At 39.7% G+C, this 22,277-nt stretch overlaps 1 protein-coding gene across 6 annotated transcripts in view; it reads right to left on the bottom strand.

The window, feature by feature from the left end:
- The window catches only part of ZBTB44 (zinc finger and BTB domain containing 44), a 72,746-nt gene that overhangs the window by 16,146 nt on the left and 34,323 nt on the right, over positions 1–22,277 (bottom strand). For 5 of the 6 annotated variants that reach the window (XR_014297095.1, XM_082660395.1, XM_082660396.1 and 2 more), the window contains exon 2: positions 13,326–14,398. The exons of the other annotated variant lie outside the window; for it this stretch is intronic. Coding sequence is in view for 4 of the 5 variants with exons in the window: in XM_082660395.1 (XP_082516521.1) it covers positions 13,326–14,343 (1,018 nt within the window). In the remaining variant the exon portion in view is untranslated. The remainder of the gene's footprint in view (positions 1–13,325; positions 14,399–22,277) is intronic. 6 annotated transcript variants of the gene reach the window in all.

The following is a 22,277-nucleotide window of genomic DNA, read 5'->3' as shown; positions in this document are numbered from 1 at the left end:
ATAGAATATGTATTTTTTTAACTTCATGTATTTATTGAACCCCTCTTCTGTGACATGCCTGTTCAAGTCTTGCTATTGAGTTGTCCTTTTTATCATGAGTTCTTTTCATGTTTCGGATACAAAATCTTTGTAGGTAAAAGATGTTACAAATATTTTCCCCTCTTACATGGCTTGTCTTTTTACATTTTCTTTTGATGACCAAAAAATTTATATTTTAATTGAATTGATCAGTCTTTTCCTTTATGGTTATGGCTTTCAGAGCTTGTTTTTAAAAATCCTTCCCTATCTCAAATTACCTTATGAAAGATTTAGGTTTTGCCCTTGGCACTTGGGTCTTTTCTTTAACACACCTGGAGTTGATTTTGTGATGGAACACAGTTACTGGAAAGTCTGTCTTTTCTCCTCTGCTCTGCAGTGCTCTAAAAGCATGGGTCTGTTTCTGGGTTCTCTACTAGTTCCCTCTGCTTGTCTGTACTTGCATGAATGCCACACTTTAGTTACTGTAGCTTTATAATAAATCTTGATTTGAGGTGGATCAAATCCTCTCACCTTGTTCATTTGCTCCCTGAACATCTTGGCTATTCCTGGCCCTTCGCATTTTTTACATTTTAGAATCAACCTGTTGAATATAAATGATAATAATCATTCCATTTCCCCCTTTCTATTAGTTTGGAAATTACAGTCTTTTCCTATTCACTTTACTGGTTGCTTTGGAAATTAGACACATACTTAAACAAGTCTAAAAACTTTTCCTTCCTCATGGACAACAGAAGGATCTTACAACATTTTGACTTCATTTCCCATACACACCCATTCTTCAATTTACAAATTATTGCCTGACGTTTTACTTCTTTGTTTTCATAAAGCCCCTACTCTTTCATATAAGCAATGTTTGTCCACATCTGTTCACATGTTTACCTTTCTTTGCTCTTCATTCTCTTGTGTATATTAAACCTTCCATCTGTGTTCACTTCACTTCTACCTGTAGTCCATCCTTAAACATTTCTTTAATGATGATATACTGCTGAATTCTGTTTTTCTTTGAGAATGTCTTATCTCCATTCTTGAAAGATATTTTCACTGTGTGTAGACATCTGGATTGGTAGTTATTTCCTTCAGCATATTGAGGATATCATTTCACTGGTTTCTAACATTATTTAAAAGTCAGATATTCTTCTGAAGGTAATCTGTCATTAATTTTTTTTCCCGGAATTTTCTCTATAATATGTCTAGGTTCATGTTTCTTTTCATCTCTTCCCAGTTTGGAATTTGCTGGCCTCTTATCTATGGACTGTTGTCTTTCGTAGATTCTGGAAAATTCTCAGCCATTCTCTCCTCTCCTTTTAGGACTTTCATCATACCTATGTTTGTACCATCCATAACCCTTACCCTCTTTTACACCTATAGTCTCTACCACTGTCTGTGTGATGGTTAATGTATGTGTCAATGTACTGGGCTAAGGGGTGACCAGAGGGCTGGTAAAATATAATTTCTAGGTGTGTCTGTGAGGGTGTTTCCAGAGAGATCAGCATTTAAATTGGTAGACTTTGTAAGGAAGATCATCTTCACCAATTGCAGGTGGGTATCATCCAGTCTGGTGATGGCCTGAACAGAACAAAAAGGTGAAAGAAGGGCAAATTTGCTCTCTGCTTGAGCTGGGACATCCATCTTCTCCTGCTCTTGAACATCAGCACTTCTGGTTCTTGGGCCTTTGGACTTGGACTGGGATTTTGGACACTAAGAGGCCAGCAGTTCCCAGGCCTTCGGATTTGGGCTGGAACCACACAACCGACTTTCCTGGCCTCCACCTGGCAGACAGCAGATTATGGAATTTCTAACCCTCCAAAATCATGTGAGTGAATCCCTCCAAATAAACCTCCTTCTGTATATCTATATATATGTCCTACTGGTTCTGTTTCTCTGGAGAACCCTAATAGTTTCTCTCTCTGTGCAGCACTCAGGTGATTTCTTCTAATTTATCTTCTGATTCACCAATTCTCTCTTCTGCTGAAATCCCATCTGCTGCCAAAATGTTTGATATCCATGTTTCGTGCGTGCTCTGGTTGTTCTGACAGTGATTACTGCCCTTGAAAATGATTTGCAGGGGACTGATTTGCTAAGGGGAGGATGAACATACCCTCTTCCAGAGAAGCTTTCTGTTCGCCTCTGCCAGATTCCTAGAGGGCAGGCCCTGTCTAACCCAATTCACTGGCCTACCCATGCAAGGAGTAAGCAGGATGTAAATCTGCAGGAGGCTGGTCTGTGCCCACCACTTCTCAGGGATGTGTTTTTCCCCCTTTTCCCTTTTCATCTCTTAGTCGGCCCACTGCCAAGGCAGCTGTTTCTAGAATCCCCTGTGGAGTCTGGAGGAAGGGGAGCAGGTTGAGTCCTAGTGCTTAATGCGTGGGGCAACTTCTTTAAGACTTCACAGGGTCGACCTCTGTTTCCCTCACTCTTCGACTTGATGAACCAAAGCCCTCTTGTGTTTTGGCAAATGTCTTACGTAAAAAATGGTTTTAGTGCTCTGATATGTACTTACCTCTCTGCATCAGACTCCCCCCTAAAATTAACCTGGCAGTTCCCTAACCATCTTTTCAAATACTTTAAAAGGTGACTTAAAATAAAAAGATCACGTTGTTTTCAGTGGGAGGGTAGATCCAACCAGCCTCGCCTGTTCTCATCAGGTACTAAACCCGGTCAATGTCTTTACGGCGTGCGAATAAGCTGTGCTGCCCCAAGTGAACAAACGAGCCTCTGCGGCTGTGCAGTCCTTACGGCCAGCACTCTTCTGGTTGCAGTATTTTAATGAAAGCTAAAAGGTACTAACTGTAACAGTTGTACAACACCATATACATGTGAACATTTAATAAATATCATCTGTTAACAGATACACAGGATGAAACTTCCTCCCAGTGAAAATTTTGAATCCGATACTTCAGTTTTCCCCCTTGGAACACTTGAATTTGCTGACATTAGGAACTGATTACATTTTCTACTTAAGTAAAATTTTCCAAAAAACTAACCGAATCCCTTTTAAGGCATCCAAGCTTACTTTATTAAATAATTTGCACTAGAAAATTTGTGACAGTTGTATTTTGCCTTGACTTCTTAAATAAATAATACTAAATATAATTCTTTTCTTGTTTCTTGATGACTCACGGTAATCATCAAGAACACCAATTGTTATACTGTGTTCTAATACACTGATAGAGATTTTTTTTTTTTTTTTTTGCGGTATGCGGGCCTCTCACTGTTGTGGCCTCTCCTGTTGCGGAGCACAGGCTCTGGACGCGCAGGCTCAGCGGCCATGGCTCACGGGCCGAGCTGCTCCGCGGTATGTGGGATCTTCTCGGACCAGGGCACGAACCCGTGTCCCCTGCATCAGCAGGCAGACTTTCAACCACTGCGCCACCAGGGAAGCCCTGATAGAGGTTTTCGAAAGAAGACAAGACCCTATGCATTTACATTCATCCCTAACTGCACCTCTATTCCTCCTGTCCCCTCACCCCCATCTCACCCTTACTGGTGTGTGTTTGGCATTCCTGTGCATGCCTTTTCTTTTCTTATTCCCTTACTATCAAGAAACATTTATGCTTTTCCCCTATGCCTATTTATCCAACTTATTCCTGATCCTTCTCATTTGTTTTTAAACCAGATGTGGGTTGGAGGACCAGATAATGTTGCATTTTGCTTAAGAAAGAGCTGTTCACTTGTCAATATCTTCCCACTGTCACTTTTTTCCTTAAAGAGGGAACTAAACACTAACATTTCAATCTGTCCTAGGATTAAAAACTGGAAAAATCCAGGTATTTGGATCTGGACACCATGGACACACACAAAAAGCTACTTTATAGTATTCTGCAGTTCTTCAGAACGCAGGCAACATTAAAGCTTATAGGTAAAGACTTGCAAAAAAGGCCTGAAGGTGTGATTAGGGCACGCCAGGAAGACTGATCTAACTGAAATTTCACCATCAAGTAAACTGTAATACTTTTAGGAGGGAGTGGGGTCATGGTGAGGTGGAAATGAAACCCACTGTGCTTTGGATTGATTCTGGTGTTACCAGGAGTCTGCTTAAAAGGCTGGTCAAAAAGAACTAAAATGGAGTACGAGACATATCTAGCAGATGGTCCCTCTTAAATCTATTTCCATTCTAAAATATCTAAACCTTGGCCTCTAGATCCCTAATCTGATGGATAGAAAGCGTGGAAAGTAAAACAAAGGGTACTCTCTTCTAGTCCATGGCACATTAAATGTGCCAAAAATAAAAACAACACCAAGCTAAATTAAGAGTTAAAACAGACTTTTAGAAATCTATCCATACTGTGGACATTATAACACATAGTGTTATATCACTTACGTAACCATCAGCACAAATAAATCTTGTAAACTTTTTCCTGAGACGGTGGTTTCTGCCCATGACAGCACAAGTAACCATATTAATTGGAATTTTAATCGAACTGATTTAATAGCAGGCTATACCAGCAATTTTACTTTGCTGAGGTGATAGTGATGTTTCTTAAATTATTAAAATGAAGTTTCCGGGCTTCCCTGGTGGCGCAGTGGTTGAGAGTCCAACTGCAGATGCAGGGGACACAGGTTCGTGCCCTGGTCTGGGAGGATCCCACATGCCGCGGAGCGGCTGGGTCCATGAGCCATGGCTGCTGGGCCTGTGCGTCCGGAGCCTGTGCTCCGCAGCAGGAGAGGCCACAACAGTGAGAGGCCTGCGTACCGCAAAAAAAAAAAAAAAAAAAAAAAAAAGAAGTTTCCTTTCTAAACTATAGGGATTCTGGGACTTCCCTGGTGGTCCAGTGCGTAACACTCTGCACTCCCAATGCAGGGGCCCAGGTTCGATCCCTGGTCAGGGAACTGGATCCTGCATGCCGCAACTAAAAGAGCCCGAATGCTGCAACTAAAGATCCTGCGTGCTGCAACTAAGATCCAGCACAGCCAAATAAATAAATAAATAAATAAAAATTAAATAAATAAATAAACTATAGGGATTCTGCTCTCAGTGGTAATGAGGACTAAGAATTCTGAATAGAACCCTCTCTCTTATACAACAGTAAAGCGGATTTATAGAGACAATCAGCTTTGCATGTTAAGGGCTATTTTATCAAGAGAGAATCTACTCTCTTCCATCATTAAGGAGTGCTGTATAATAGCTTCTATTCCATCAAACTGATTTCTGTTTTCGCTAACCGTTGTTTAAGTACTTAAGACACTTACAAAAACCATTCTGGTGGTGAAAAATAATTACAGTGGTCCAGCCACTACTGAGCTTTTACCATGTTCCAGCCACAGTTCTATATGTTTTAAACAACTTATTTCATACTTGAGAAAGAGGAACTGGCCTGACACTGACACTTAGGAGTGGGCCTGGTATTCACAGCTAGGCCTAGTGTTTTCTGTTGGACATAAAACAATCTTGCAGAACACCAACATCAGACCCGATCACACTGGTCTCAAACACATAATTTTTTTAAGCACAGACAAAAACAAGGTCACTGTGCAATCACAAAAATACCAAACCTCCCCCTTCTAGCTAATGGAAGTCCCTGCTGGCTTTAGGTTTACTTTGGTCTGCATTCCTAGATATTTGTTAAGATTCTCAGTCACAGAGTTATTTATGCTTTCCGACATCACCAGTCCCCGAGCAAATCCCACTTACTTGAATTGGATTGAACAAACAATCCTTTGTTCTTGCAGCTGTCCTGAAATCACGTAACACAAGCCCAAATCCTCTAATAAGTCCTTTCTAACACCCTCTTATTGAGAAGCCCGAAAGACCCCATGGTGTGTGACCTCCCACACTTCAAATGGGTACTGAACTCAACTTGTTTAACCAGGTATGCTTCTGGTGGCCTCTGGCAACAGCGCATTGGCAGAAATGAAGGGCTCATCGAGATTTGGCTGAAGGTCTTTCTGCCTTGCACTGGGAACCTCGACAACAGAGTGCATATCTAAAAGTCCTTCTGAGGTGCAACCTGCTTCTGGCCGGGAGGTAAGCTCATGCTCAAGTGAGCTCAAATATTTCACTGAAGCCTTTCAGTGTTGGGCTTATTTTGCTTTCCTAGAAAAAGGTCTTTGGGGAATATTTTGTTTATCCAGTTGGACTTGTCATTGTTCCCTGACAAAACTGTTTTCTGGCCTTCTAACACCTGCTCCTATGATCTATCTATCTAGTGTTGACTCTTGTCTACAAGAGAAATACACTGTAATGAGAGGATGGACAGAGACCAGACTGGTCCATCTGAACTGGCCCTGGAGGCTGAGTTCAGAAGATCTCCGACTGGCAAAAACATTTCAAAACTTTACAAGGTATGACATATATGAGCCTTGAAAATATAACAGAAAGTGACAGAAGTCAGTCAGAAAAGACTACACAGTGCATACTCCCATTTATACGAAATGTCCAGAACAGGCAAATCTATACAGTGTATTAGTAGTTGCCTAGGGATAGGGGTAGGACTAGAAGAGAGGCATTGTTAAGGGGTACAGGGTTTCCTTTCGGGGGGATAATTACACAACTCTGTGAATATACTAAAAACCACTATAGTATTATACACTTTAAATGGGCGAATTTTATGATATGTAAGTTGTATTTCAATAAAGATGTTTAAAAAAACCTTATTAGGACTTGACTTCAATTTTGTCTTTGTGTGAACTGCTTTGCTTAGTTTCAAATGCCCAGAACCAGGAGGCTTCATCTGGTCCCTGGCCTCTGCAACTGGAAATAAAAAGTTACACAAGCATTATTCTTATGGACCACTGCAGTTCTTATGAGTCATCTCAATCTGAAACTGCATCTCTTCCAGGCCAAACATCTGTTTCCTTCATGTTTTCTCCATAATCCTAACACGTTACACTTATCTCTCAATTGACTCAATTTCACCAAGGACAATTTGGAATTGGAAGTAGCCATTTTGCAGGGAGCTTCCGACATGAACAAGATTGTCCATCTGAGATACATCAATATTGTACCAACACTGGGGCAGGGATTTCAAGAGCTACCCCCATGGGTATTTCCAGTGTATGGCCTTCCCAGCGATGACACAACCTTGGTAAGACAAAGATAGGAACCAAGCATTGATGTACATCTTTAAACACCTCCAAATGAGCTATGAGTTTGTTTGATGATTGTTTATTTTTAGGGTAGATTGAGGCGTCCTCATGCTAAACAGCTATGCTGTAACGGCAAAAGAAAAATTAATAGATTCTGTATTCCTGATTGGGGAAATCCCAACTATTCTCAAGTAACAGGACCACACATTACACTGATGTTGCTCTGAAAGAACTCTATAAGCTGATCTTTTACTCAGACTCTCCGCTGTCCCCATCACCCACAAACTTCAAGAGAGAAATAAAGAGAACACATGAGATCTTAAAACTATACTTATCAAAGCACTTAAAAACCCTCTTAACTTCCACAGTCTTAAGTACTGCCAAGAGCCTTGATAGCAATAAGACAAATCATCTCTACGACCCACAAGTCGACTCCTTATGAGTTGATAGTAGGCTGCCTTTTTCAAGTGGGAATTTTGGTTTAAATCTTAGGTTCTACACTGATACTACAATGATACCCCAGGTTTATCACAAACAGAGAAGAGCTTATGAATGATTTAAAATCTGGAGTTTTGGTTTTCTGGAAAAGATGCCACCAGAGAAAACTCTCCATTGATTATCAATAGAAAGGAACTGATCAGATATTGTTAACAACTGCTTCAGTGGTAACAGTTTGAGGTGGCATTCATTGGATTCATGTTTCCCAACTTAAAAGACACATATCACACCCTTCCAACTCCTGTGCATCCATTCCTTCTAAGGAATTCTCCAGAAGATACTGACTTCAAAATGGACAGCTCCTACCCAAGATGACAAAATCAGATTAATTTTCTGATTCTTCAGTACTCTTTACTATTAATCTTGACTATTAAAACCAATACGATCTTTCATCTTCATCCTATTGTTTCTGAACTCCTAAGATCTCCTTCTGCCACTTAAGGAAAAACAAAACTCTTGTACTTCCCCCCCACCCCAGACCATAGTTACTAATCTGAATTTAACAGATTGCTGGATCTATTATCCTCCATCTGACCCTGCTGACAAAAACTTAATAACTGTTCTTTTAAGCACTACAGAAGGCAGATTCCCTTTTATAGGGAATATTATATCATATCCCAGGCTTCGGCCATAGAAAAATGGACCCTGACCTCAAATTAACATGTTTCTGCTGAAGTCATTACAATCCTAACAGCAAGACCTATTCAGTCAGAAAGACACTAATCCTGGGACCATCCTGATTATGATAGCCAGTTCGTTCTCTTCAGAGATACTTGAGCCTGGCTTGCAGGAACTATTTAACTCCACTTAAGGAATCTGTCCATTTTAAGGGACCAAAACTGGCTCACTCTTGCTGTAATGAATGATACTTACATTCCAATACGCCCACTACTAGGATACTACTTCTATGTTGGACACAGGGTTTACACATGCCCGCTGCACACTAACTCATTCTGTATATTTAAGTAACTGTTTGGGATTTTCAGGTATTAAAACCACCACCCCAACTTGTTCAACTACAGGTGTGTTCCTGGTGGTCTTGCTGGAGAGCACTGACATACTTAATAGATAGGTAATACTACCATTACTTTATGGTTATGGAAACCTGGTGAGGTTCAGTGACTTGTTCAAAGTCACACATCTAGTAAGTGGCAGAAACTGGTAGCAGACTCCAAACCTGCCTGACTCCAAGTCCTGAATTTTTAATCATTATGCTATACTGCATATATGCTCAGTGTCGCAAATTCTTCCATCATTCTAACTGCTCACCTCAACAAGTTTATTCACTATTCATACACAAACCGTCAAATTTCTCAACATCTTAACTGATCCTCATAACAGTCACTTCTCTTTTAACGGCAGATTTTAGAGTCTAGGAAAAACCCCTGAATTTCTTCATTAGCATAGTAAACTGTGGATTATCTAAAACTATTTTATCTTTGGTGTATACAGATAATCGAATACTTCAAGACAAATAATGAAGCCCTATCATGAAGTCCTTCTCACTTAAACAAATTTTCCTTAAACCATACCAGATATAGATGGCCAGCTTTTTGAGAAGCAAGACCCAATCTAAACTTAGCAATTATTTCTCTCTTAAATTTGCTGTACTTATTGTATTTATTGGGAGTGTCAGATTTTATAACTTTTTGCTGGGCAACTGGCAATAAAAAGAACAGGTAAAATCTTATTTGAATTAATTTCATGAGTAATTAAATTATTATTTTAGAATTTCATAAGGAGTATTTTTTGTTTGTTTTCTTTATAATGAGTATATTCAGTATTATACTCTCAGTCTCTAGAATGACAAACTACCTGCTATATATCATCTTTAATAAGTTAGTAAAATTAAGTACTCTTATGAAGTATTCTTATGGAATATGGAAAAAAAGTACCACACACATCTTCCTCTTCTCCCTCCTACATTTTTTCACTGCCTAGTATACCTGAGGAATTTAACTTTTTTCTGTAGGGCTTTATTTTGGTGTACAGATTTGGAGTTAAGATAGGTTAGTTGAGAGTGATTAGTACATCTGCTATGAAGACAAGGGAAAAAAACCCTAATTTGGATTATCTGATTATATGATATTCAGATCAGAGTTCTTTGTATGTCTGCTTTGTAACAGAACCTACATTTGTAATAGTATATATTGGAAAGGAAGTATTCTTATAAAACTGAAAGGCTTATTCTACTTATGCTCCTAACTTCTCTATTTAATCATGTTAATAATATAATAAAGGCAAAATGTGAACTGATTAGATATACTTGAGTGGTAAAATAAGGCTATTTCACATATCTAATAAGGCTATTTCACAAATTTAGTTAGAAAGATACTCAGATTAATATTTGGCTTCTAAGTTCTCAGATAAATAATTAAAATAGTAATTACTTATTAGTTCATTATTCAGAAGGTACCAAGGTGTTTCCAAGATTAAACATGTTAGTAATTTAACAAAAACTTGGTCACATTGTCAAATAGCTAGGATCTCCTGCCATCAAATATATTACTGAGTGTGTGGTCACTTGAAAAGCACAAGTATCTTGTCCCAAATTTCGGAATATTATCTTTAGTAGGTATATGAGTAGAATTGTGTCCCCCCCCCCGCCCCCGCCCAAGACATACTCAAGTCCTAACCCCTAGCACCTGTAAATATAGCCCTATTTGGAAATAGGGTCTCTGCAGATGTATCAAGTTAGATGAGGTCATACTGGAGTAGGGTGGGCCATAATCCAATGACTGGTGTCCTTAGAAGGGAGATGTGGTGCTGAAGCCAGAGACAGAGGGAAGGCCCCATAAAGATGGAAGCAGAAACTGGAGAGATGCAGCTACACGTTGAGGACTGTCAAGGAATGTTAGTAACTGTCAGAAGCTAGGAAGAAGCAAAGGATCCTTCCCTACAACCTTCCCTGCCAACACCATAATTTCAGACTTTTAGCCTTCTGAACTGTGAGGAAATAAATTTCTCTTGTTTTAAATCACCCAGTGTGTGGCGGCTGCTGTGACAGCCCTGGGAAACTCATATGGTGGATCAAAATCCAAGAAATTAACAAAGGTAAGGGGCCCTCCTGGTTCTCCAATCTTTGGGAGAAAACCTCTTTATTGATCTTTGTTGGGTTTTCTTCTCTCCCTGAACATAGATACTTCTCAAGGATCAGTTCTCTGGCTTTCGCTCTTACACACACATCTTCCTGTTGAGAGTCAATCTGTCACTGCTAAAAGTCCTAAACTGGTAATCTCCAGTCTTGATCTCACCCACCCTGCCTTTCAACGGCTCTGTGGCATGTTGCCTGGTCATCACCCAAGCATGGTTCACACGGAACAAATCTTGCTGACTTACTCTTAAAACTGGGCTCCCACCTCCTCCCAATGATTTTCATAGTAGTTATGGCATCTAATAGATTCCTATCGAGTGTACAATTACCGTTATTTTTTGTACCATTAAGAAAGAAAAAGTAACTGTAAAGATTATTAATTGCAAAACATATTTGAATTTAGAGATAATAAAATATGAAAAACGGTGACTTATAATCAATGAATATAATAAAATGTTATCAGTATTTTCCTGGTCATCCAGGTACCCTGACCCTCTTATTCCCTCAAACCACATATTCAATATCATCAGGTAGTAATGATTCTTCCTTTACAAAGTCTCTTAATACCCATTTTCTTTATAGTATTATGCTAAGCATCTTCATTCATACAAAGACAACTGTACTGTTACTGGTTTTTGGACTGTCTCTCCCCAGCCAACCCCCTATAAATTTGACCAATATCAAATTCATTTTCCTAAAATATCTGTAAATGTTTTATTTTTCATTCATTTAAGGCAGACTCTTTATTACCACTAGGATAAAACCCAAGCTTGCTTGGCCAAGCTGTGGTAGACACTGCTAGTTGCATACAATATCCATTCTCCTGTAATTTTGTGAGGCAGTTACATACCCAACTAATATACATGTATTCCCAGATTCTCTTGCAGCTAGGAAAGATGACGTGACATAAACTGGCAGAAGTTTTTTGGGGACTTCTAGGAACATATTCCATACAAGAGTTACCCCTTTCTAGAATATGAGGCTAAAGATGAAGCAAAAATCTTATAACCATGAAGCAATAAATATACGGATGACAAACTAAGGACGGTGGATTATAAAAATATAAGGGGCCTAGGTCACTGTAGAGCCACTCTACCAGTCCTGGACTTCCTATTTCTGAATACTTTATGCAATAATAATAAAATCCCATTTGGTTTAAGCCATTTTGAAGGGATCCTGTTATACGCAGTTGAATGCACTCCTAGCTGAAACTAGTGTTCAAGGCTTTTCACAACATGTTCTCAACTGCTCATTTTTCTTATTTCCCATTATTTTCTATACTTGTAGGCTTCCATGCTTTATTCACATCATTGTGCACTGAATTCACTGCTTTATCAAATATGCAATGTTCTTCTACCCCTCTGTGCTTTTATACATTTTCAAAGAAATGTCGTTCCCTCACCTGGGCAAACTCCTACTTATTATGTAAGATCCAGCTCAAATACACAGTGTTAACTTGCTCTTTCCTTAGTGAACCTGTAACACATTGTTCCTACCTCTAGTCTAGTGCTGATTGTTGATTTACTCATCTGCTTCCCCAATTAGACTATTAACTCCTCAGATGCAGGCACTATATGTCTTTTTCATCATATATCCCCAAGTTTGGCACATGGTTAAGTTTTCAATAAATATTTTAATCAAGAATAAAACACTAACTGGATTTTTTAAACTGGTATTTTTTGCATTGAAAGTAATTCACTAATCACAGACATATGAACTGTGCCATCATATATGTGTCCCATCATATACTGTTCAACTATTTTCTTTGCTCCCCGTGGGTAACTTATTAAAAAAATATTGTAGTATTAATACCATCTAAAAAACCCAGTTACCATGTTTTATTCTTCTTAATACTTCCTATAGGATACAGCACCAAACTTTTATCTAATAAGCACTTAAAAATACTTGACTTAGGGACCTCCTTAGTGGCGCAGTGTATAAGAATCCACCTGCCAATGCAGGGGACACGGGTTCGATCCCTGGTCCGGGAAGATCCCACATGCCACGGAGCAACTAAGCCCGGGAGCCACAACTACCGAGCCTGCGGTCCAGAGCCCGCGAGCCACAGCTACTGAAGCCTGCATGCCTAGAATCCGTGCTCTGCAACAAGAGAAGCCACTGCAGTGAGAAGCCCATGTACCGCAACGAAGAGTAGCCCCCACTCGCCGCAACTAGAGAAAGCCCGTGCGCAGCAACAAAAACCCAACGCAGGGACTTCCCTGGTGGCGCATTGGTTAAGAATCCGCCTACCAATGCAGGGAACACGGGCTCAAGCCCTGGTCCTGGAAGATCCAACATGCCACGGAGCAACTAAGCCTGTGCACCACAACTACAGAGCCTGCGCTCTAGAGCCCGTGAGCCACAACTACTGAGCCTGTGAGCCACAACTACTGAAGCCCAAGTGCCTAGATCCCACGCTCCGCAACAAGAGAAGCCACTGCAATGAGAAGCCCACGCACCACAACGAAGAGTAGCCCCCTCTCACCGCAACTAGAGAAAGCCAGCTTGCAGCAACGAAGACCCAATGCAGCCAAAAATAAATAAATAAATTAATTAAAAATAACAGACCCAACGCAGGCAAAAAAAAGAAAATTAAATTAAATCTTTAAAAAAAAGAAAAGCTAGACTTGACTTCATAGCATTATGGAAAACATAGAAGACACTATACCTATAGAGGAAGACTGTGGACTAATCAGAAGGTCCTCTTGGACTTGTTCACTTCCTGGCACTGTCTGCTGATCACTCAGTGAACTCTGAGATGCACTGACAGGCTGGGATACTTCCTCATGGACCTCCTCATCACTTAACCTTTCTACTTTGACCCGGACATCTTCCTCGGTACCCAGAGGTAAGGTAGTTTTTGTGCTCTCACAAGTCACATAATCAGCCATTCTTCTACCTGTCTCAGATGGGCCAGGTAATTCTAAAGTCCGGGTATTTTCTGCTTGCTTAAGCTTATCAGGCTGAATCCTTCGATCAATTCCAAAAGGAAAAGTCCAGGGAAAAGCTAGAGAAGAGTCAACTGGTTGATTTCTATTTTCTGAGTAGGAAGCTGAAGAATTCAATACCTGTGGAGAACTTGTTTGTGTGCTACACTTCACAGGACTTTCAGGAGACATAACAATGTAGCTTTTGCGCTTTCTCCTCGACTCTCGGCAAACAGGAATGGTTCTTTCTACCACACTGCACTCTGAAGACACTGGAGAAATGCTTCCATCTCGAGACGTAAAATTGCAGTTAGAGTTATTTTCTTGTCCAGCATCTAGACCCTTTTCTGGTTGGCTGTTGGGTGTATTCCATAAAATGCTTGATTTCATGAACTCTGAGCAGGTGCTAGCAACACTGAACATTTGCATATAGCTGGCTGCAGCTAGAACATCAATGATATTTTCTGTGTTAATTGACAGAGTGGCTGTGTAAGCATATTCTAAAAGGGGTATAAAGCCAGTCACTGTGACATGATGCAAATCCAACACATTCTTGTTCTCATCCTCTGCTTGGCCTACAAGTTTGGTGCGAAAGAAATCACTGCAAGCTGCTAGTACCACCTTATGTGCCCGGAAGATTTTGTCCTGGACACGAATAGTGATATCACAAAAATGTCCATCATTTCGAAGCATATTTAGCTTTCCAAGCATTTCCTGGCTATGGGAAGAAGAGCTATGAGTAAATGTTTTCACACCCATCTTTTCCTTCCTCTTCTACCGATGCTCTTCAAGGATGCAAATGAATCAGAATGTCCTAAAAGATACATAAAATAAGCATTAATTGATGGTTTAGTAGCTGAAATAAAAGGTGATTTAGATCGTTTTCATGAGGCCACCATGCTAAATCAACAAGCTGAAAGATGGTAGTGAGAAAGTTAGTTCAAGGTAAGAAATATATTAAAATACATTCTCTATATCTGTCCCCTAAAGTGTCCTATCAGTGGAGTCTGTGAGCTAATGTCACACTTAATGAGCTGCATAGTTTTAAATAATAATAATTTGCAAATAATGACAATTATAGAATACTATTTTCCAGATATAGTTCTAAATGCTTCACATTCGATAATTTGATTGTCATGATGTCTCTACCAGTAGGTACATTTTATCCCCATTTAACAGAAAAAGGTTAACTACCTTGCTGAAGTCAGAAAATTATTAAGTGGCAGACCCAGGGTTCAAATCCAGTCAGGCTGGCTCCAGAACCTACACTCTTAACCTCAATGCTTTATCCTGCCTCTTTTAGGATATAAAGTGAGTAAATACAAGTGACCAAGAGTCTAAGTTTTATGACGTGATAGGTCTGCATTCTTTCTTCAACAATTCCTCCAAGGCTGTTTGTTATAAGGACTAAATGAGACAATACACGCCGCACATGCTGAGCACAGTATTTGGCACGTTGTGAGCACTCAAGTGAAAGCAGCTACTGCTGTTTAGATTACTAACACGATAAAACCACCTTCCTGAAAGAAAATTCATAAAACAAATAATGTTTAGTAATCAACTGACTGGATTTTCCCTTAAAAAAAAAAAGTTGGTTTGCCTGTATCACATTTTACATTTATTCACTAAAAATGTAAAAAACTGACATTCTTAAATACTTTTAATTTTGCAAATCTAATAATACTTTTAAATAACAGTTTTTACAGTACTTTCCCCCTAAACTCTTTTTACATCCTCTATGTGAAAGTCACGGAGGCTTGTACTAGCCCCTTGATAAAGGTAAGAAAACACTAATGCTCAGAGAAGTTAAATGGCTAACAAATGACAACCAAAGCTAAGATCTGGGTCTTTTGACTGTTAGATTGCTTTTCCAATACAAGAACACATAGCTAAACACATATATATGGAATTTAAGAAAAAAAAAATGTCATGAAGAACCTAGGGGTAAGACAGGAATAAAGACACAGACCTACTAGAGAATGGACTTGAGGATACGGGGAGGGGGAAGGGTAAGCTGTGACAAAGCGAGAGTGGCGTGGACATATATACACTACCAAACGTAAAATAGATAGCTAGTGGGAAGCAGCCGCATAGCACAGGGAGATCAGCTCGGTGCTTTGTGACCACCTAGAGGGGTGGGATAGGGAGGGTGGGAGGGAGGGAGACTCAAGAGGGAAGAGATATGGGAACATATGTACATGTATAACTGATTCACTTTGTTATAAAGCAGAAACTAACACACCATTGTAAAGCAATTATACTCCAATAAAGATGTAAAAAAAAAAAACAAAAAAACCCCACATAGCTATGTACATCAATTATTTTATCTAAGACAAATAACTTTTCTTTTTTAAAAAAAAAAGTACTAAAATAAATGCAAAACAAATTTGGGGAAACACTTTTTGTATATCATCTCTAGATAAAGAAGATTTCAAATGTCTCAAAAATATAGCCACCAGTTAAAAATGGTGTTGAAGATCATGAATATTTAACTGACCTGGAAAAATGTGTGGTTCTGAGTATTAAACGAATGCACAATTACTGAATACAGTGAAAACTCAATAGTGGTCATTATTATGTATTTAGAGAAAAATGTGATGAGTATATAGACGATAATCATCTTTGTGAAATATATACACACGTTTATATTTGTACACACACACACACAGAACAAGAGAACATGAGGTCTTAACTAGAGATTCATGGATTCACTAAGGGCGCCATGATCCTTCTGAAATTGCACACAGAATGTGTGTATTGATGGTAGCTTTCATCATATTCAAGGGAATCACTGGTAGACTATGGGTGTTTATTCTCTTCTTTTTGCACATTAAACAATTTTTTTCTTTTAAAAAGCACCATACTGCTGCAAAACCCTAGGGTTTCAGTTCCTCTTGGTTCAAACCCCAAAGTCATGCAGAGTAGGTCTACTTCTTCTTTCCCCTTGAAAAAGCTTTCAAAAACTGAAGATGGCAATCACATTCCATTCTTTCCTAAGGTTCTATTCTTTAAGCTAAACATCCCTTGTCCTTTTAAGTTCTCCTTAAAATTTGATGAACATCCTTGCTATGCTCTCAACAATCTCCATTTCCCGTACTCCTTTAAGACTGGTTCCCAGGGTTGTACACAATATGATAGGTATGGCAGGATTATAACTTGAGCATAACTTTACTATTTTTACCTCCCTTGTCTGGGTACAAATATTGGTAAGACTAGACCCGGTATTCTGACAGTCAAATCATACTACTGACTGATTTTGTTTATACTATTGAAAACTTAATTCAATAATCGACTGATTAGATGTGAGGAACTTTATTATGTAAAGAGAGGAACACAATTAAAAATAAAACATTGTCCTTGACCTCATTAAGTTTACAGTCTTGGGCTTCCCTGGTGGCACAGTGGTTAAGAATCCGCCTGCCAATACAGGGGACATGGGTTCGAGCTCTGGTCTAGGAAGATCCCACATGCCACAGAGCAACTAAGCCCGTGCGCCGCAACTACTGAGCCTGAGCTCTAGAGCCCGCGAGCCCCAACTACTGAGCCCGTGTGCCCCAACTACTGAGCCCACATGCCACAACTGCTGAAGCCCACGCACCTAGAGCCCATGCTCCACAACAAGAGAAGCCACAGCAGTGAGAAGTCCCCGCTCACCGCAACTAGAGAAAGCCCACGCGCAGCAACGAAGACCCAATGCAGCCAAAAAAACACAGAAAACGTACAGTCTTTATGAAGACAACACACGTACCTAATTAAAACTACACAGCTAGTGCTATGTGAAAGCAAACAAAGAAAAATTTAATTCTGAACGTGCAGGGCAGGAGAGGCACCATGGAGGGCAGGGAGTAATGAAAGTAGAGCTCTGCCAGGTGATAAAGCAGAGGAGAGTGCCAGGCTTTCATGGGACCTCACACGATCTCAGTGAGCGCTCACCATCCTGACGTGCCTTGCGTACAGTGTGTGCACTGTACTGGCAAATTGTTGTTAATGGCACTATAAGTTACTCTAAATGTGGGCATGCAGAGGTCGTCAGTTCAAACATCAATCCACTACATAAACATCACTTTCGAATGTTCTTTGTAAGTAAATGTACATGTGAAGGGGAAAAGATTTAAAAAAGACACCCTAAAGATTTCCAGCTCAATAAATATAAAAAATTCACTGACTATCCCAACATGAGAAGACAAAATGACCAATCTGAGGTTCTTCTTAGTCTGATAACACAATAAATGGCATGAAGCTCTGGGCCGAGCCAGCCAGGTAAGGCCGCTGAAGTAACTACCCTGACCAATCAGAGGCAACATCTCAAATATAAACCTGCCTGTGCGCTTTCCCAAAGACAAGCAATCACAACGAGACACCAGGCAGCTAAGACTGATCTGACCAAACTACCATTTAACATATCTGCTGATTTCTCTCTCACAGGAACGAGATGAAGAGGGAAAAAAATGGGAAAGCTTTATTTGGAAGATTTTTGTTCATTTGCTGTACCCCAGTAAACTGGCTTCTTTAAAAGCCAGGCCATGAGGAGCACTTAGTTTGATCGGGATCACATGGTTCAGGGAGGAACATGCCTTCAAGCAAGTGATACTCATAATCCAGGGACCATCTGCATGAACACAGGTGTGAAAGCAAGAAATTAAATACTATATTTGGAGAACATTTCAATCTTGGTTTGGGTGGAGGCCCCAAACAACAGATACTGCATCCAAAGTGAGGTGCAAGGCCACCTGGACATGGAGGCAGGGGAAAACTTAGTTTCAACCTTGAGTTACACCCACCTTCAACGTTCAAAGAGTTAAATATTAGGAAAGGACTTTGCCGAGTGATCGGTGTGTTGTGAGTTTCAAACCCTCTCCCACTCCCTTCTACTCCCCAGTAATGGAAAGGGGTTAAGGCAAATTTGCCCTTTGTTTCAGGTCTACAGAAAATGTGTCACACTTGAAAAAAATCTAATGGATACAAGTCTGATTTAAACTCTGGCCAAGACTACGAAGTATGCTTACCATCTCCCGACAGTATATAAAAGCAACGCCCGGAGTGGCTGAAGAGACTCTGGTGCCCAAATGCTGGGTTGTACATCCTGGTACCGCCATGTGTAGCAGTGGGACCTTAGGCAAGTCACCAAACTTCACCGTAATTTCTTCAGCAGTGAAACAGGGATAACAGAACTTACTTCAGAGAGCTCTGAGCATTAACTGGCCTGATACACATAAAGTGCTTTTAACAGTACTTAGCACGAAATAAATGCTACAGAAACATCAGCCGCTGCTGCTACTGTTATTAAAGACCTTTTCTTATTCAATCCTGGCTTCTCTCAATCCTGGAGGGTCCAGAAACCACAGTCAGCAAATGAGGAGGAATAAAAGGGCAGAGAGGAAAAACAGAAAGAAAAAGGAAGGCAAACAAACCTCACTTTCCACTGCAGACCTAGAGTAGGCCTGAGGTGGGCAAAGAAGAAAATCTTTAACTCTGAATTAAATTTATTAGTTCTCGAAAATAATGTTTCTATTCCCTGAAAGTAACTAGAAAAGTTATTAAGACTTGCCCTTCAAGAGGCTGGAGGGAGTATTAACCCCACAGAATAAATTTATGAGGATGGTGGAAGACAAAAATAAAATGGATTCTGAGTACCTTCCGTAAACTGTGTTTGTTCAATGTAATGGTTACACACATATGGTACAAAGTATAATACAGATGGAGGTATGGAATGGACGGAAGATGAAGATTAGACTGGGAAATGCCCTGTATGCCATGTATTTATTACATTAATTTCCCAACACAGGTCTGTGAAAACTTAGTCTCATGACATACTCTATAATAAATTACACAGACAAATATAATTTAGAAATACTGCAGTAACATACATTGTGGCAAAACTTGGGATGAAATTATGTTATTTGAAAAAGTCATACATAATATGGATAGTACAGAAGCCAGAAAGTATATCCTGAAACTTTTATAAATTAGATAATTCTATTTTAAAAAACCTCATATCTTTCCATATGCATGTAGATGAATATGTATGTGTGTAGTTATATATTTAATTTGGAACTCATTTAAAATTCTCAAATAAATATTTTTTCAATCCAATTACTAATGCAGAATTTATGTAGCACTCAAAATAAAAATGTATTTTGTAATAGCTTGCAATTTGAACTAGTGAGTAATTCAGAAAGTTTCCTTCCCATCCCTTTTATTCCAAATTACTTATGAAATAGTAGATACGTGTTTATGAAAGCGGCCGTTGCTAAACAACATATACTTTAAGGAGAGAAAAATAGGGCTTCCCTGGTGGCGCAGTGGTTGAGAGTCCGCCTGCCGATGCAGGGGACACGGGTTCGTGCCCCGGTCTGGAAGGATCCCACATGCCGCGGAGCGGCTGGGCCCGTGAGCCATGGCCGCTAAGCCTGCGTGTCCGGAGCCTCTGCTCCGCAGCGGGGGAGGCCACAACGATGAGAGACCCACGTACCGCAAAAAAAAAAGAAAAAAAAAAAGGGAGAGAAAAATATCCTATGATTCTGTTTTGCAGTTGGGTTGAAAAACATTTACCAAATAAGGTATATAGCCCAGTTGCTATAATAGTTTAAGTTAGACAAATATTAAGTTTTGAATTCTGACTCTTCCATTTACCATTCAGGCATTAAATCTTAAGTCTAGTTACTTCATCTCTCCATGCTTCAGTTTTCTCATTTGTAAAACAGGAATGGAAATTACACTTTCAAGATAGTCAAGAGGACTGAATTAGCACAATTCCTGGCACAAAGTAAACATTCAATAAATGTTAGCTTCTATTATTACCCTAGAAAAAGTGTGAATAAAATGAAATGGAGATAAAATTTCAAAATATCTACTCTATTTCTTATATGACACAGAGCACATCCTGAATATGTATATTTTGATATAAAGATTAACTGATAAAAATTATCAGAGGATTTGAGATTAAAATGGAGTAGCTCGGACTTCCCTGGTGGCACAGTGGTTAAGAATCCGCCTGCCAATGCAGGGTTCATGGGTTCGAGCTCTGGTCCAGGAAGATCCCACATGCCACGGAGCAACTAAGCCCAAGTGCCACAACTACCAAGCCTGCTCTCTAGAGCCCGTGAGCCACAACTACTAAGCCTGTGCTCTAGAGCCCGCGTGCCACAACTACTGAGCCTGCGCTCTACAGCCCGCGTGCCACAACTACTGAGCCCGCACGCCTAGAGCCCGTGCTCCACAACAAGAGAAGCCACTGCAACAAGAAGCCTGTGCACCTCAATGAAGAGTAGACCCCACTCACCGCAACTAGAGAAAGCCCGTGTGCAGCAACGAAGATCCAACACAGCCAATAAATAAATAAATAAAACTAAAAAAAAATGGAGTAGCTCTTCAGCATATAAAGTGAGGTGGCTGCCTCAGATAATTAAAGAGAAAGTAATGAGACTGCTAACCTTGAAACTAATTTGCGAGGATGTGAAACTTGATATTTAATAAGAATTTGCATGTTTAAATATCCAGCCACATCTCAAAACTGGAAACTAATTTTCCAAATTATACTAACAAGGTTTTAATTATGCTAAAACTGAACTGAGATAACTTCGTTCCCACCCTATATTCTAATTAAAACCAATCAAGGACAGAAAAGAAGGTTAGGGAGAGAGACATACTGAATTTAAGATGCCTCTAATAGGAATATCCAGGTGGAATTTATATATGAAGTATCTGTACTAGTTGACTGTGTAGAGTAGCAAATGCAGCACTAGGACCTTCAGATATGTTATCTCACGTGAGGTAAGATGATAATAATCTGATTTTACAGAGGAATTGAGACTTGAAACACTGCTTGTTTGAGGACACTTACGTTTATGTTTATACCAATGCTAAGGGCCTAGGACCTTATGCAATAGGTAACCACTGGAGAACCACTGGAGAGCAGTGTTATTTACAGCTACATTTTAAGATTATCCTGGTAGCAATACAGAGGGTGGCTGTTAGAGCAGTACAAGTGTAAGATAAGATAAAATCGGACTAAATCAGTGGCAGTGAGGATAGAGAACATAAACTGAGAAATATTTAGGAGGTAAAACCACCTAGGCATGATTTTGTGTTGGGGATGGGATGGGGGAGTAGTAGCAGACAAGAATGTAACCCTAGGTTTTGACATGGATGGTTGAGTGGATGGTATTTTCACCAAACAAGGCAGTGAAAGAGGAAGAGCTGGTTTTGGTAGGGCTTATATTTGAATGAAAAGAAATATTTTGGTTTTAAGCATACAATCTGAAATACTTCTGAGAGGAATATCCGAGAGTACACGTATATATGAAGTTGCCTATTCTGGTCTGGAGTTCAGGGAAGAGGTCGGAGCTGGACCTAAATACTGGGTTTTACATAGGTCACTGGTAAATTTCATCCTGTTGAATTTGTTAGAGCCTAAGACATCTAAAGAATGTGTAGGGAGCAGAGGCAGAAAAGCAAGTTGTGAGAAGCTTGGAGCAAGCAGAGAGCAAAAGGATTTGGTGAAAACATTTTATGGTGTCTAATTTACATTTTGAACCTGTCCAGTATTTAGCATAATACAGAAGCAGTGAAATACATGAATGGATAGATACATGTCCTGAAATTTCTATCTGGTTTGGCTATATAAAGTGCCTATATCTATTCATTATCAGTGGTTAAAAGGTGAAGATAAAGTTGCAATTTGAATTTACAGC

The sequence above is a fragment of the Grampus griseus genome (genome assembly GCF_964374135.1).
Source record: "Grampus griseus genome assembly, chromosome: 8".
NCBI classification, from domain to species: Eukaryota; Metazoa; Chordata; class Mammalia; order Artiodactyla; family Delphinidae; genus Grampus; species Grampus griseus.
The sequence above is the reverse complement of the archived record's forward strand: the minus strand, read 5'-3'. Positions and strand labels throughout refer to the sequence as shown.